This window comes from Haliotis asinina, chromosome 12 (assembly GCF_037392515.1).
Source record: "Haliotis asinina isolate JCU_RB_2024 chromosome 12, JCU_Hal_asi_v2, whole genome shotgun sequence".
In the NCBI taxonomy this organism is placed as follows: domain Eukaryota; kingdom Metazoa; phylum Mollusca; class Gastropoda; order Lepetellida; family Haliotidae; genus Haliotis; species Haliotis asinina.
The window spans coordinates 10,454,694-10,470,293 of NC_090291.1; the positions used below are offsets into that span (position 1 = coordinate 10,454,694).

Consider the following 15,600-nt stretch of genomic DNA (forward strand, 5'->3'; position numbering starts at 1 on the left):
TCTCTACACTGTACAAAAGTGCTTATTTGTTGCATAACACCCCACATGAGTCATACGAATGTAAATAAATAAGCCTGAATGTGCCAACACGTAAGTTGGTCAGTGCGTTTAGTTTCTAACATTCCAGCAAAAGCATCGCTGGGAACAACAGGAATTGCCCTCACACAATGTGCACATGTGAACCCAGGAACTGTACCCGAGTTTTCCGCTAGATGAGCGAACACTTTAGGCTATCCCATCGCCCCAAATCATGTATCTGACGTTATGAGCATCTTTCTTATATCTAAATAAAAGCCAATAACCAACAGCTGCAATCAGTTTGGCAATGGCACACCAGGCGAGATATGGTTTAGTGTAGTCCTGGAATTGTATAACACAAATTCAAAGAGGTGTTAAAATGGTATAACAAACAAAGATATGGTTTAACAAATCACATTGTTAAACAATTTCACAGGACGAATTTCACCCAGCACTGACAGATATAACGTTGGAGGTGTACCTGTGAAGTTGTGCGGTTGCGCACGTTGTGGTGGCTGGGTGAGTGCGACTGCGTGGAGCCGCTGGAGGAGCTGTTGATGCTGCTGATGCTGCACATGCTAGACTTGCGCGATCCTAATGAGCTGGGTGAACTTGGTGGCGTCTGCTGGAAAAATAAAGCAATCCACATGACTTCAAAGTGTCTTTCGTCATTTTTTCAACAGACTAAATATTCAGAAGCAAAATAAAGAAGAATGACACACAAACTCCTTCAGCAAAACAAGTGACAGACTTATTTTCATGATCTTGAAAATTCAAAGAAAAACTGAATGAAAGGTTTATACAGAATTATCTCCCTTTGAACAATTCAGACATTCTCCTCCAGAGAATTATGTTTAATATATAATTTATTCCCATAACCATGACTATCTTGACTTCCATATTCCTGAAAGTTAATAATAAAAGAAAGGAATGTCTTTTTGATTTAATTCAAAACCAAATTCTAAGCTAGACTGAAGCTGTTCAGAAACACATACTCATAATGAGTCTATTAATAAATTGTGGTCTATTTATGCAGCCAGGTCAGATTATCTGTGGTCAAATGAAAGAATCAGACGTCTCTTAACCTCTTTTGAGTTCTATATTTAATACACTTAACAACTCTATTCTTCAAAGGAATAGCTGTTAACAAAGAACACAAGAAGCACAACAGAATGATAGAAGCATCAGGGACAATGCCTTCACTGAGCAGCTTCCGCTGACAGGGCGGCCTGGCGCTAGGACAAGTACTTCCTTCCTGCCAACACACAGTGTGTCAGATCTGGTAGTGTATGTGTCAGCGATACTTGCATTCTGAATATTTGTATCAAATATCACTATGCATGGTATATCTTTCATTCCCTTTTCACATTGTTATGTTGTTGTTGTTGATGTTGTTGTTCTTGTTACATCATTAATTCCACTAGTCAATATTATCTCCCTGAAACTCACTCACCCAAAACCCACCCACCCACCAACTCACTCATCCACCCACCTGAATAAATTAATGGTGTCTACTGGTGAAACAAAACAAAACTGACTAAAATCATGACTTTGGTCAGATGTAGTAAAATGAGAAGAACATGGCTCGTAATATTACTACGTATGGTTGCAGATTTCTTCAGATCAGTCAAATCCCAATGTAATGTACTCTACTGTAAACACGGCTTAAGTCTCTAGTTATGCTGCTCTTTCAAACAGACATGGAAACTGATGATTATCAAATGTTTTAACTACAACCATTCTAAAGACCTCTACCCTCAGAGCATCCATTAGCTTCTGCACAGGGCTAGAAAGTGGGAACACTTCAAAGTGTATCAAACAGCGTAAGTGGATCAGGAGTATCAATTCACAGAGGTATCAAACCAATGAAGCAGTAAAATGGGGTATCAAATGGTAGTTCACTAAAACAGGTTCATAATGAGGTCTTATCGAGAGGGTGGGCGGATAAGGATGTGTGATGATGGGTGTGTGTTGGTTGGTTGCTTGTTACTCACTGGGTCCAAGGTGATGTATAACACCACTGATGTAAGTCAGGAGGGGTTTCAGAAGAAATAGAATAGGGCTATAAAAGTCAGAAAGGAGGTATCTGATGACCTCCTGGTTCAGCAGAGGGGTGTCAAACCAGTGAACTGGGTGAGAAGTGAGGTATCTAAGGACTGAAGTGGATCAGACAGGAGTATCAAACTGAGAAGACACCAAGTAAAGATCAAAGGGTGCAGAGAAAGTTTGCAAAGTGAGACAAACTCCACACATGTCTCATCCAGGATGATCAAATACATATCACTTATCCCTATTTAACAGCATTGATGGCGAGTTTCCCAGATTTCTTAGAAATTCTTTCATGTTCATATATTACCAAGTTGACATGAATAGACATGGTTCATTTTCCAAATATCTACAAGATCATTTCAGATACAAGATAGCATTTATAACACTTTCACACTATCTTTGCACAGGAGTACATATCAAACACGTCCAAGACATGCACTATCTGGAACTGTTAATTAAAAGTAATGTTTTTATGTATTATTTTTGTATATCCTAAATATTCTTTTTGAATCAATAAAGTCATTATTTTTGGATTGACTTATCCAAAATGACCTAAAGACATACTTAAATTTGGAAACAATATATTTGAATGACTTCTCAGGCATGAAAACTTCATGTAAATATCTGAACTCTTGTCTGCCTGCAACTACTACCATACATCCTGACTGAGACGGGACTCCACAGTCACATCAAACGATACTCCCTGTCAGATGGTCTTTACCTTTACCTGAAAGTTCCACACGCTGTGGTCGACCCCTTTCAGGTCCATTATCACCTGCTCACTAGATGGCGGCAGTGTATTGGGGTCGGAACTTTGCGCACACAGGCTGTCGATGATCTCCTGGAGGTGTGTGACCTCTGTGAGGAGGCTGATCTCACTGTCCTGAAACACACAGACGTGTGTACTATCAAAGCGGAATCACGCTTGCCAAAAGTGAGCCATTACTGCACTTGTACTCAGAAAAAGAATCTTACATTCAACAGCTCTGCTTTACTGAAATTACCCAAAGTAAGATATTTCATTGAAATGAAATTAAATCTGTTTGATTAATTCACAGATTTTCCCCAAAGAATGAGTTACTAAAATCTGCATCAGAAATCTTGCAACTAAATGCAGTCTGAAATATATATCTGATCAGTAACAGTTAGAGTCTGCCCAAGCATAAAGAATACACTAAGAAAGGAATTCAGCAACATCAAGTATGACTGGCAAGTCTAGACAGTGACTAGACTGCTCTAGAAAACTAATCATTGCTCTGGATACATTTGGATTTTATTGTATATTTTGTAGATGCATATCTTGTCATGGAACTAAATGACAGTCTAGTCAATTTGAAGAAACTAATGATTCCTGTTCATATCTTGTTATGGGTTCAGCGTTCAGTCCTGGCTCTACTCACAACAAACGGTTTGAGAGCACTGACAAAGACACAGTATCTGGCCCGTTCCTCGATGAGGGCTGTCCGCACACAGCTCTTTTCAGATTCCTCCAGGAGAAGATACTTGTCGTTTACATCCTGCATGGCGTTGTCCAGTCTGCTCTGAATGTCCCCCTTGCCTGAAACAAAGAGCAGATATTAAGTGAAGTGACTGATACCTGCATATTTCTACTGCCTGGAAACAAGAGAGACCATTTGGGCAACTGACAATTCACATCTGCATGTCTACCTTGCATGAAACAAAGGCAAGACCATGAAGGAACCAATATTCAAGTGGTCTGTCCTCATATTAATATCTCTGTCTTAAGACTGGTGTACTTAACAACTGAACATCATGTTTAAAGAGAGCATAGTGCACTCCAAGGCTGCCATCAGAGCGAAATATAACATCTGTTGGCGTTTTTTGTGTATATGATGTATGTAAAGGATAAAATCAGGACAAAATCATCCACCTTCATTACTTCATGATTACTTTCATTACTTTATATTTTAAATCAATATTGTTTTCTGAAATTGATTTCTGAAAAATACTTACATTATCTACGACATCCTCCTCCCCAAAAAACACAAAAACACAGACGCACACATGCACGCACGCACGCACACCGGGGCAGAAGGAAAGACGGACAGAAGAATGGACAGTAAAATGGATGGAATAAACGCTATTACCCCCTTTACTTCGTAGCAGGTTTATAACAAGACACTGGTGAAAGTCCTGGAAATCAACTTGAAATACTCAACATGTTATCAGTCAGGAATCCATTATTTCTACATTCAACAACCATCTAATATCTGAGAAGATCTCACCACACAACCATAGACAGACCCAGGTATATGTCTTGCAAGCACACATAACCAACATAATACCTACCAAAATATTAATATATTTCTTAAATACAAAATGGCAATGCTAAAAAAACTAACAACATAAACGAGAGAAAACAGGGTTAGGATACTAAATGCAAATTGATATTGATTTTCCACACCAACATGATGAAAAAAGAACTTATTCAATATCAATCCCTGACATGATCATATTTCTACCAAAGCTGATGCTTCAGGCACCAGTCCTCTAATCAGTGAACAATATTCATTGACAAGCAACAGGGCTGAACATGACGTCTGCTCAAAGACAACAATCATTTTATTTCTACCAAAGCTGATGCTTCTGGCACAGTCCTGTAATCAGTGAGCAGTATTCATTGACTAGCAACAGTGCTGAAGATGACGTCTGCTTCACATCTGTTCCAAGCCATCTGCTCTTGGGGCATAGTGACATGCAGACAACAAAAAACAAAATGGAGGGCAGACAGCAGATCTATCTTGTAGGTGACAGTAACAGTTACAGGAAGCGTGGCCATCATAGGATGCACCAGATCTTATCCAGTAGATAAACTCTCTTATCAAAGACATGACTTTACCACAGAGAGAGAGCAGACGTTGAACAGAAGTGGCAATTGTTACATCTTCCTGAGGTGATTCAAGAGGGGAACGAATCTTTCAGCTCAATATCTGTTTGTAGACACTACTTTTAATGACTAAGCAAAAAATGTTAGGTGAGAAACATCGTCTTCATTTTTCAAACCTGGAGCCAGTCTTCTTTTCATTCAATTGTAATATTTAAGGACATGATCTTGAGAGAGTGGGCAGGGTCAGTTACATTTTTCACAACTGTTTAATCAATCTGTTCATATCACTGGTTAGCAGTTACTTGTAGGAACAAAACTTTGAAGTGACACAAGTGGACTTTCATCACTCCAAGGCAATGGGGTAGCGTTATGGTTAAAGCATTTGCTTGTCACGCCTAAGTCCCAGGTTTGATACACCAGATGTGTACAATATGTGTAGCCAATTTCTGATGTCGCCCACCATACTATAGCTGGATTATTGCTAAAAACCATGACTCGCTTCACAACTTTGGTTAACACCAACATGTACAGGTTTGATGCCAGCAGGCCATGAATGTCAGAGTGAACCCACATCAGCTGATCACCATTGAGGGCCCAAGGACAGACATTACCCAGAGATGACAATATTGGCAAGACACATGCACCTTCATTCAGATCACACGTTGGGCTGTGGATTTTCCTTGCAGGATGACAACACTATCAATTCTGGGAAACAAAAGTAACTGATAAAGCAGCTTGCGAGGCATTCCCTGCATCACAAAGCATCACACACCAGGCCATCCAATAATTAATGGCTAAAACTCGGTCTATTTTCACGCCACGGCTACTCAAGTGGATTTATTCCCATTCCCCATGGGTGAGGATATGTTTAGAAAAGAGCATCTCTACGTCATGCCCAACATGGAAATAGCCACTGCATTATCAATCAGCAACACCAGAGTGTTGCTCTAATCAGCTAATGTAGTTAGGGTTAACCAGGCTATCTCCTAGACACAACCAATTAACCCATTATGAGGCATGTCAGCAAACTGCAATCGCTCCTAGAGCCCTAATGGGGTGCTTCATTTACATAATGGTGCCTAATCAATATATATGTCCCTTATTCTAGACCTCAGGAAGAGCTGGTCCAAAGTGATTGCTTGAATACAAGATATATTAAAGATTCATAAGACAATGTACTGTGTTGTGCCCTCTGATGAATACAAAGGAATATTATGTATTTATAACTGTATGTACTAAACAGCTTCAACTGATAATCAGCGATCAACACGGAACAAAAATCTAAAAATGTTCTCTGAAAAAACCTGTCGAACTCATGGTCGCCTGAAGCAAATTTTTCCTTGACACTGTTGAACTAATCTATGGACTCCAATTTATCAACCAGCATTGAACAATTCTCCTGTCAGAGATGTGGTAAAATTCCGCTGTTGCCAAGGAATGTGAATACACACAGAAATGTTATTTGAAGGGAAGCTGTGAGATGTGTTTTATGTCTAAAACTTTGAAACAGTAGGATGTTAATATCAGTGTGTAAACTATAATTCTTACGAATATTACAAACTGTATGACAATGTATTCAGATGTTCATCTGTATACTTAATCAAATTCATGTATACATAATGGTTTGTCTTTTCTTCAACAAGAGTCACACCAATATAAAGATTGATTATGCACAGATTGGACCATGAGGACCCCGTGTTTAACCTTTGAAATGCTGAGTTGAAACGTACCGAGGAATTGAACTCAGCATTTCAACAGTTAAACACCGAGTCCGAGTGGTCTAGCCTGCTTAAACCATGGCCAGCATTAGATGGTCTTAACATCCCTGATTATTCAGTGAATTTAAGTTAAAAGAACAATCTAAATCTTGTATGTTTCGTTCTCATGATATTGTGAATCCCTATAAAGTCAATGACTCAGGCCAACATGTTTTAAATGACCTGCACATGCATTTCGAACAACCTCAAATTCTTAACAATTAATTTTTCTTGTTTCGGGCTGCTATTTACTTTGCTTGGTCCATTTAACATGAGTGATTATTTGTTATCTGAATACATCACTACAGGTGCATGCATATCGTCACTTTGGTCAGAGCATGTGTACAGTATGGACGCACATGTAGTTGACAGTGACATCGAATCCATTTTCAAAAATAGGACTGGATATGGATGTTACGATGAATTCAAGCAGTTACAAAGATGTAGCAAGTACCTGTGAGTACACTTAAGCTGAAGAATATGCAGGGTGTCCCAGCAACATTACCAAAAACTGTTACAACCATCACAGTGGCTGCTCCAGCAGTGTTCACCTCAGTGTGAAGATCACCCTCAATATTGAACCACCAAAATATGTAAATTATCCCCAACAAAACTTTACTGCATATTACTTGTTTGTTGTTTAGAAAGTAGTTCCTGTACAGGGTTTAACTGCTTTGGTGGTCAGTTAAACAGCCATGGTTTAATACTGATTACAGGATTGCTTTCATTCAAGCTAAGGTCTGGATTTGATAATCTGAATCTTGATGAGGATAATTTATGTGTTGTCAGCTCATATGAATTACTGAGTTTGATTTTCAAACATTTCCCATGCACACATTCTCATCATTCTCAGTCACCTGTTGTTAAACAAATATCCCCAATCTTGGAGAAATTGTGGTCAGTTCCCCAGACGAAACCCTTGTAATCAGTTTTCTGGAGCAACAAGCAACTGCTTGATGCCTCTACCCAAGACTCTTCCAGGCTTGTTTTAAACAACGCTTCATATTGCAGAGTGGCTAGCAGACGTTACAGGTTGGTGTTATTCAAGCAGCAGCAGACGTAACAGAACCCATGGATCTTACAGCAATGACTCATCTTTCAGAGGCTATGCATCAGCAGTAAATATTATCAATCAATTAATCACATAAGAAAAGGAAACACCACATTAAAAACCAAAATTTTGGTCAGTATTTTCAGTTTCCAGACTGTGGGTCACAACAAAATATCTTGAGTCATCATCTTGAGAGATGTGTTTTATAAAGCATGATCTGAAAAGAACAGTGTACAAAGAGAGTGTGTTTGGAAAGATGAGTCTGCTTGCAAAAAGAATGCATAGTGCTACAACTATCGTAAATCAGTGCTACGAGCATGGGAGTATGGGCGTCATGATGTTCCACGCACCAAGATTGCTTTGTTTAATTGCAACAAGGTAAGGAGTGATTGGGACTGTGACGACAGTGTCTGGTGGTTTAGTCAAATAGTGTCTGGAATGGTAAGTTACGGTTACAATGAATCAGGCTGGCACTGTCACTATGGATTAAACTTAAACCAACCATGACACATTGTTATCTATAGTGCTCGGTTGTTCTGTATTATCTAATGCACTGTTGTTCCACATTATTATCCACAGTGACTTGGTGTACAAAAGAGTTACTTACAGTGCTGTTCCATATTATTTGCAATGTTGTGCTCTTCACATTTCTGTTCAGTTCTACATCATACACAATGTATTTCACATGAAAAATGATTCCAAGTTATACCTTTAATCATCAATTCAACATAAATCCTTGCAATATTCTGAGAACACAAGATAACTATATGTATGCATATTTAAAACATACACATGTTCAAGTGAAGCTCAAGGGAAGCTTAAGGGAAATACATTAACGAATGCCTGCGGTACTGAGAGAAGTATTCACTTTCCGTTCACAGGCACAAGCCACTAATAAGTCATCTCAGCTAATTGGAAGTTGCGGAAACAAGCTGCCCCAACAAGAAGTCACACAATGCCACTTCTGAAAATAAAAACCTCTTTTCATATTTAAGTGTCTAAACAATGAGCACTATACTTTCTGTTCCCTTTTTACATTCAGTTCTTAATATATGTTTTTCACATAACTGTTCCCCGATGGACTGAAGCAGATAAGGTATCAGATGTATAAATGTTACAGTACTTTAGGACTTCCGCAGACAATTATGTGAACGAGTGAGAGTGAGTGAGTGAGTGAGTGAGTCAGTGAGTGAGTGAGTGTAATATTCCAGCAATATCACATCGCAGGAGACTAGAAATGGGTTTTACACATAGTAGCTATGAGGGGTGATGTCAACGCACTTTTGGGACATGTCACTTATGTCCACACTCAGACTACAATCGGGCAGACAGTGAGGAAATCAAACCACAATGAAGCCACCAGCCTGGAAATTATGACATGTCTACCACCAGTCTACCACGAGTGATTAAATGTAACCTGGTATAGGAGTTATGCATGGTTATCACTCTGTTGAGGTGAGATTGGGTTCAACGTCACATTCACAATAATTTCATTTGCATGCCTGTGTGCTTGTTCTGGTCTGGACTGATGCCAAATTTATTGAGCTAGTGCAGTGTGCTACCAAGCTGTAGTTGAACATGGATGCCCCACCAATCCTTGTCACATCCAGTTCATGTCTGCATCAGTCATGGTAACATATCTAATTTCCTTTGATATCATCACAAGTCTTCCACACTCAGGTCAGAGGCCTTATGTAACAGCCAATGGAGCCTTCAACTGTTAAGATTATACTGAGAGATAGTTATGTTGCCTGTGAACTGAAGGCAGTGTGTAGTGGTGACTAAAGAATGTGCACTGACTTGACCTCCTACCTATCCCCAGAGCAATGACTAGTGTGTTATGTAAGGTTGGAGGATTAGGGACTTTTGAGCCAACTGTCATGTAACTTACTTTCAGCAGATTTCAGTTTGATACACAGAGACACAGATTTGTTTGTTTGCTCATAGTCACTCAGCACTTATCCAGCTATAGTGGTCATAAGTCATCAAGTCAGATCAGACAATCCAATGATTGATGTAGTAAGCTTGCTTTGTTTGTTGTCTAATGCTGTACCTAACAATATTCCAATTATGATGACAGGAGTCAACCAATTCTGCGAGTCCTACCACCCAATCCTTTTAGTTGCCACTTGAGACAAACCAGGGCCTTTATAAGGGCCTTTCATAGGGCTACGAATGCTTCGAGAATATCTAGCCTGGGTTGTTGAAGACCAGTTCTAACCTGGATCTTTACTGCCGTAATAATCAACACAACTGGGATACAAAGATATATGTCAACTAAGTGAGAAAGCCTGACCACCTGAGCCTGTTAGTTGCTTCTTACAACAAGTACAGGTTGCTGAAGACTGGACCTTCATGGGTACGATACTGTAAGCAACAATCTGAACTCATGTAATCAAGTAAGTCTAACCGCTCTATCTCTATGGTTGATGTAGCAATCATATTAGGATGCTGAGAATCTTGTCTAACCCACAAAGCCCAAAGGCTCAGACACAGGATTAGTATCATAGTATCACCAGACATCACTGTACTGAAAGAAGTCTTACCACTAGCTTCAGGCCTTGGGTTACAGTCAGCTACACTCATACCCACATTAAAAACATGAAAGAAAAACCTCTCAAATAGTAGAGTACTGAAGCAAAAACATCACCAAGATGGGTATTGAACATCAACAAGATGGGTATTGAGCATCACCAAGATGGGCATTGAACATCACCAAAACAGGCATTGAACATCAACAAGATGGGTATTGAACATCACCAAGATGGGCATTGAACATCACCAAAACAGGCATTGAACATCAACAAGATGGGTATTGAGCATCACCAAGATGGGCATTGAACATCAACAAGATGGGTATTGAAAATCAACAAGATGGGTATTGAACATCACCAAGATGGGTATTGAACATCACCAAGATGGGTATTGAACATCAACAAGATGGGCATTGAACAGAGACTGTCCTACCATACTTCGTTTCAGCTGGCCATGCACTGAACTCTTACTGTCCTGATAATATCCTGCGTACACCCAATTTGAATTTCCGCTGCCTCTGTCATATTACTGCACAGACGACAATGCCTACTTGCATAGTATGAAATAAACATCTGTATTAAGTATCTAAAAATATCTGGGTGAGTGAGTTGGGTTGGTGACACTTTGAGAAATATTTCGAGAATGTTATAGCAGTGTACACCAGAAATGGGCTTTACACATTGTACCCATGTGGGGAAATGAAACCAGGTCTTCAGTTCAATGAGCAAATGCTTTGACCACGCCTGTTCCACCATTACTCTAAAAAGGAAAAGGAACTTGGTCCAAGATCCTCTGTTCTGACAATGCTTCCTTCACTGGTTTTAATCAGCCAAAACAGAATACATCCACAGGATGACTTCCAAATCTGTTCTAATCTTCAGCTGCCCTGTTCTGCCTTGTCTACATGATCAGAAAAGAAATGCAAAGACAAATATCAACAATTCCTCTGTCCTAAAATAAAGTCCAACTTGGCAAATGCTTAATTCAGAAGAAACATTTTCAAACTTCACATTTTAAATTTTAATTCAAATCAAATTTCATAAAGAATTTTAAAAACAATTTAATGATAAAGGACTGACAGTTATTCCAATCTCTGCAGATTCGGCTGAGAATGAATGGACGCATACTAATCACAAGCCTCGAGGCAAGATGCAGGGAGTTTATTCATTCAGCATGTTCCCTTTTAGCGACCTTCTCACATCATATAAACAATGGGAAATTGGATTTCTCCACAAAGTGTTCACTAAACTAAACATCTCATACATCTCAAGCATCATTAATCTAAGAAGTTACCTCTTAACCTTTAGCCTGCTGAATTAATTTCAGCATAAGCCGTTAATAAGAGGGTGGGTGATTTCAAACACTCAGTGCGTCACTAAATAAGGGACAACTGAAAAAATATTCAGCTCATTAATACTACATACAAAAATAAACATTATTATCAAAAAATATCCAGATAATTTCAAACGTACAGATATTAATTACAAGACAAACATAAATATAGTACATTTTCCTGAATTTACCTGAATTACTCGATTGGTAGCCGGATGCGTTTTATACTAGGAACCGTATAAATTGTCCAATTATCGCAAACCGATTTCAATATTCTTACTACTGATATTTCATAAGTATCTGACTTTAATTTCGTATATTTGTATCGGCAAATATCCGCGCGACGACAAATTAAAAAATAATTCTGAAAAAAAAATAATCGAAAACGTTCGTCGTAAACAAATAACATTTTCGATGTCATGACAGGTCTTACTGAAATGGCACTATTACGTTTATTTAAACGTGTCATGTAATGAAAATAGCAGAATAAAATACATGATTCATAAGCATTCATGAGTGCAAATATCAAGCTTTATGGTTCATTAATTTTTGCACAAACCCACAAAAAGACAGTGTTAAATCGTGTTACGCATACTAAAAAACAAACATGGCGCGCTTCGTCGAACTCCTACATAAAATATAGCTTTTTTGGTCAGAAGAAAGATTACAGAACTCTTCTGTGTAAGACCTGGTGAAAAAGGGAGAATTTCTCATTCTACAAGTGTTCCATGTATCATTTTCCGTTTAGCATGACGAAAGACGGACGAAAATTAAGATCGTGAAATCTAACTTGTTTTCTAGTAAGTGCAAAGGTCACCGGATGTGATGTCACAGACGGGGATTGCCTGATGAAATTCATTCGCTATTGAATATGAACAGAAAAGTTGGAGATATTTCGTCTGAATTTAGCACAAATAACTGTTTAAAGTGATTAATCAGAGCTCATAGAATTTTCTTGGTGTATTTTTGACTATATAATTCGCACATAGCCGAACCAGTTTGACCTTGTATGCTCCCGTGACCCGGAAACAGTAGTCGATCAACACTGCAGCTGCAAGTTTTTAAGTATCTTTTATTTGAATTTTTGTTCATATTAGGCACATTACTTTATTGTCCACTGAATATAAAGATAGCAAAGATATAATTGTGATGCATGTTGATCCCAGCTTATTCTTTTTTTCACATGGTCCAACACAGAAACGTGTACAAACATCATTCTCAACAACAGGTGCGCGGATATGGGCGTGGCATTTGTGTTTTAAAATAACATTCATGCTTTTCTTTTTATGACGATGTAATGTAGTAAGAACTGCAGTATACATGTTTTATAAACAAAAATATATTTTCAGTTATAGTTTCACATGAAATCGGAGATGATTTGATAAAAATTGCTTTCATATTACATGATTGGGAAAATTATATGTCTCACTTTAGAACAAGTTGAATTACATTCATAATTTTATGCAATGAATTAACGTTCTTAATGAATAATTACGATAGATTTGTCAGTGCTTTATGTTTCATAACTGGTTACAACTTTAAATCTTTTCATATACTTTAATATGTTAAATGATATTAATAATATGACAATTATTTTTCTCTCTCAAATAGACAAGGGCAAAGACACTTAAAATCTGTCAATGCATTAGCAACGTGTAAATAACCAAATTTTAATTAATGTCTTTCAGTAATGTGGAAAGCTGACAGTTTTGCACAATTTTTTATTACAACTACATGTATGCCATAAAATATATGGATAGATGTTACAAATTATTTTGTGTATTTTATTTCTTCATAATATCGTGCCAAAATGTACATCAAATACAAATGGGTGATGAGTTATTTTTGTTTTCAACAGTACCACTTTGTTTGCTGAATTATTTTGAATCGCACATGACAAATAATGTCATTTATGTTGTTGAAGTAACAGTACATGTAAATTTATCAGAAAATGTTATCATTTGATAAAAGAGAAACCATATACATATAAGAAGTTATATTGTCTCTGGTGAAAGTAAACAGGCTTCATATTCTGTAAATATATATTATTCTACCTTATTGTCTTTTCCTGGGTTTAGGAACAATGTCACAATATGAAATGGGTCTAATGAACTTTCAAGGATTGTTTCTGTTTGCTGAAGTGTCTGATGATGATATACTCCAATTATTTAGTGTTCAATAGCCTAAACCATCATGAAACAAGAAACATGAAGAACAGTCTTCCTTGAATAACAAAATGCCAAGGACTGAGCAGTCTTCCGTTAAAGATCTGGAAGTATTTGATATATATGTCTTTGCCATATACACATGGCAATGAAAAAAATCCAAATTGAAATCTTAAAGAATATCTCCAAACTGGACAACAAAAACCACTCACTGCAGAGCTCAGTATTAGGAAAAAAGAAATTTACTTGCCACCACATGATTACCTTGATGCCAAAGACTAACATAGGTTGCACCTCCTACTCAACACTTAATTATCTGTCACTTGTAGTTTTGATATTCCATATTCAAAACATCACTACAACAAAATTATTCTAGATCTGGTATGATAATTTCATATTACTTCATGAAATTTCATCACAAGAAAAAAATAAGTCTGTCTTTCGATCACTGTCAGTGTAATCACTGCTCCAAGAGTTTGGATCATCAGTCTGTTTCCCAGATGAAGTCTGTTTTAACAGTAAAATATGAACATAGACAGTGTGCAAGTAGGTAAAAAGTATGGCCATAAACATGAGGTACATTTTGCAGTTCAGATTGCACTAGTGCAATATCTAAAAGCTCTATGGAACCACGGACTGAGCCACATGACATGATTTTTTAATACAAATATGCACACACGTCAAACAATTTGATCTGAAACATTACCTGCATTATACTAGGCAGAATTAACTCCGAAAGCTCTGCTGTTTGGAGTAACAAAATAATTTCAATTTTGCTCCAAATTCGTGAACAAAAGATGTGATGTTTAGCTGTTTTAATGTCTAAAATAAATACTGATTCACAAAGACGATGACAGTTGTTTTCTAAGCAGTAATTAATTTTTATGAAATACATTTACTGTACGTTACATTCTCACACTAGCTCTGGTTTCGTTCGTTTCTGCAAAAGGAAAAATGATTTTTTTTCATGACATCTTCAATCATCAAAATTGTACTTCTTGTAACGATATACACGGAAGAATATTCTGTTATTGTTACGACACACTGACAATTTATATGTCTCCCCGTGTCAGAACATTCTTTGAAAAAATAGACCGCGAAAATCATCGACTTCGGATTTGCTAAACTAAAGATCAACACATCGACGGCTAACTTCAGGAGAAATACTACAACACAAGCGACAAATGACAACTGCTATTGAACACAACTAACAGTAAATGACTGAGGATGACTGAAAGGTAATTCTGGTGTATAGTATTGATCTTACGGGAATTTGAATCAGTTTAGAAAATGTATCAATGGTCGTTTTCCAACTCGTTCACATTTTACTTCCACGAGTGCCATGCCGTGTACGTGCTTCCGGTTTCATCAAGGGTGGGTACAATTACAAATATTGTGATACTGTTTCATGATCTGCATTATATAGGTATTGAGTCGTTTTCTTGCAATGTATATGAGTTCAGATTCTGCTTATGAACGCATATTTTCAAACATCCTTCGTATCTTGTCACTTAGAAAGACCGCGAGTTTGGCCGCGCCCTTTCGGGTCACCAACGGCTGTCAACTTTGTGAATGTTGGAAGGTTTATCAAACCAAATCAAAATAAAATCGCTAAATCTGGTAATTTCTGTGCAGAGGCAATAACATTTACCTATTCACACCGTGTAATTAATTCCAGATAAAATAACTGGATATGTCAAAAGGATGGCACATTTTCTTCGGCATCACGATACATGTGGAGTTGTTTGTTTACCGCCGTTGCCATGATCGTTTCTATTCGTCCAATCGATGATATAACATTGAGATTGGTTGTGTTTATATTTATTTGAGCCGAAAGTTACTAAT

The 15,600-nt window shown here is 37.7% G+C and overlaps 1 protein-coding gene across 9 annotated transcripts in view; it reads right to left on the bottom strand.

Annotated features, from left to right (window-relative positions):
- Positions 1-15,600, bottom strand: part of LOC137257721 (protein MTSS 1-like) — a 288,334-nt gene that overhangs the window by 205,813 nt on the left and 66,921 nt on the right. For 5 of the 9 annotated variants that reach the window (XR_010954602.1, XM_067795124.1, XM_067795119.1 and 2 more), the window contains exons 7-9: positions 3,468-3,625; positions 2,789-2,950; positions 500-643 (exon numbers count right to left, since the gene is read on the bottom strand). Coding sequence is in view for 8 of the 9 variants with exons in the window: in XM_067795124.1 (XP_067651225.1) it covers positions 500-643; positions 2,789-2,950; positions 3,468-3,625 (464 nt within the window). In the remaining variant the exon portion in view is untranslated. The remainder of the gene's footprint in view (positions 1-499; positions 644-2,788; positions 2,951-3,467; positions 3,626-15,600) is intronic. The other 4 variants (XM_067795126.1, XM_067795122.1, XM_067795125.1 and 1 more) reach the window with 2 other exon arrangements.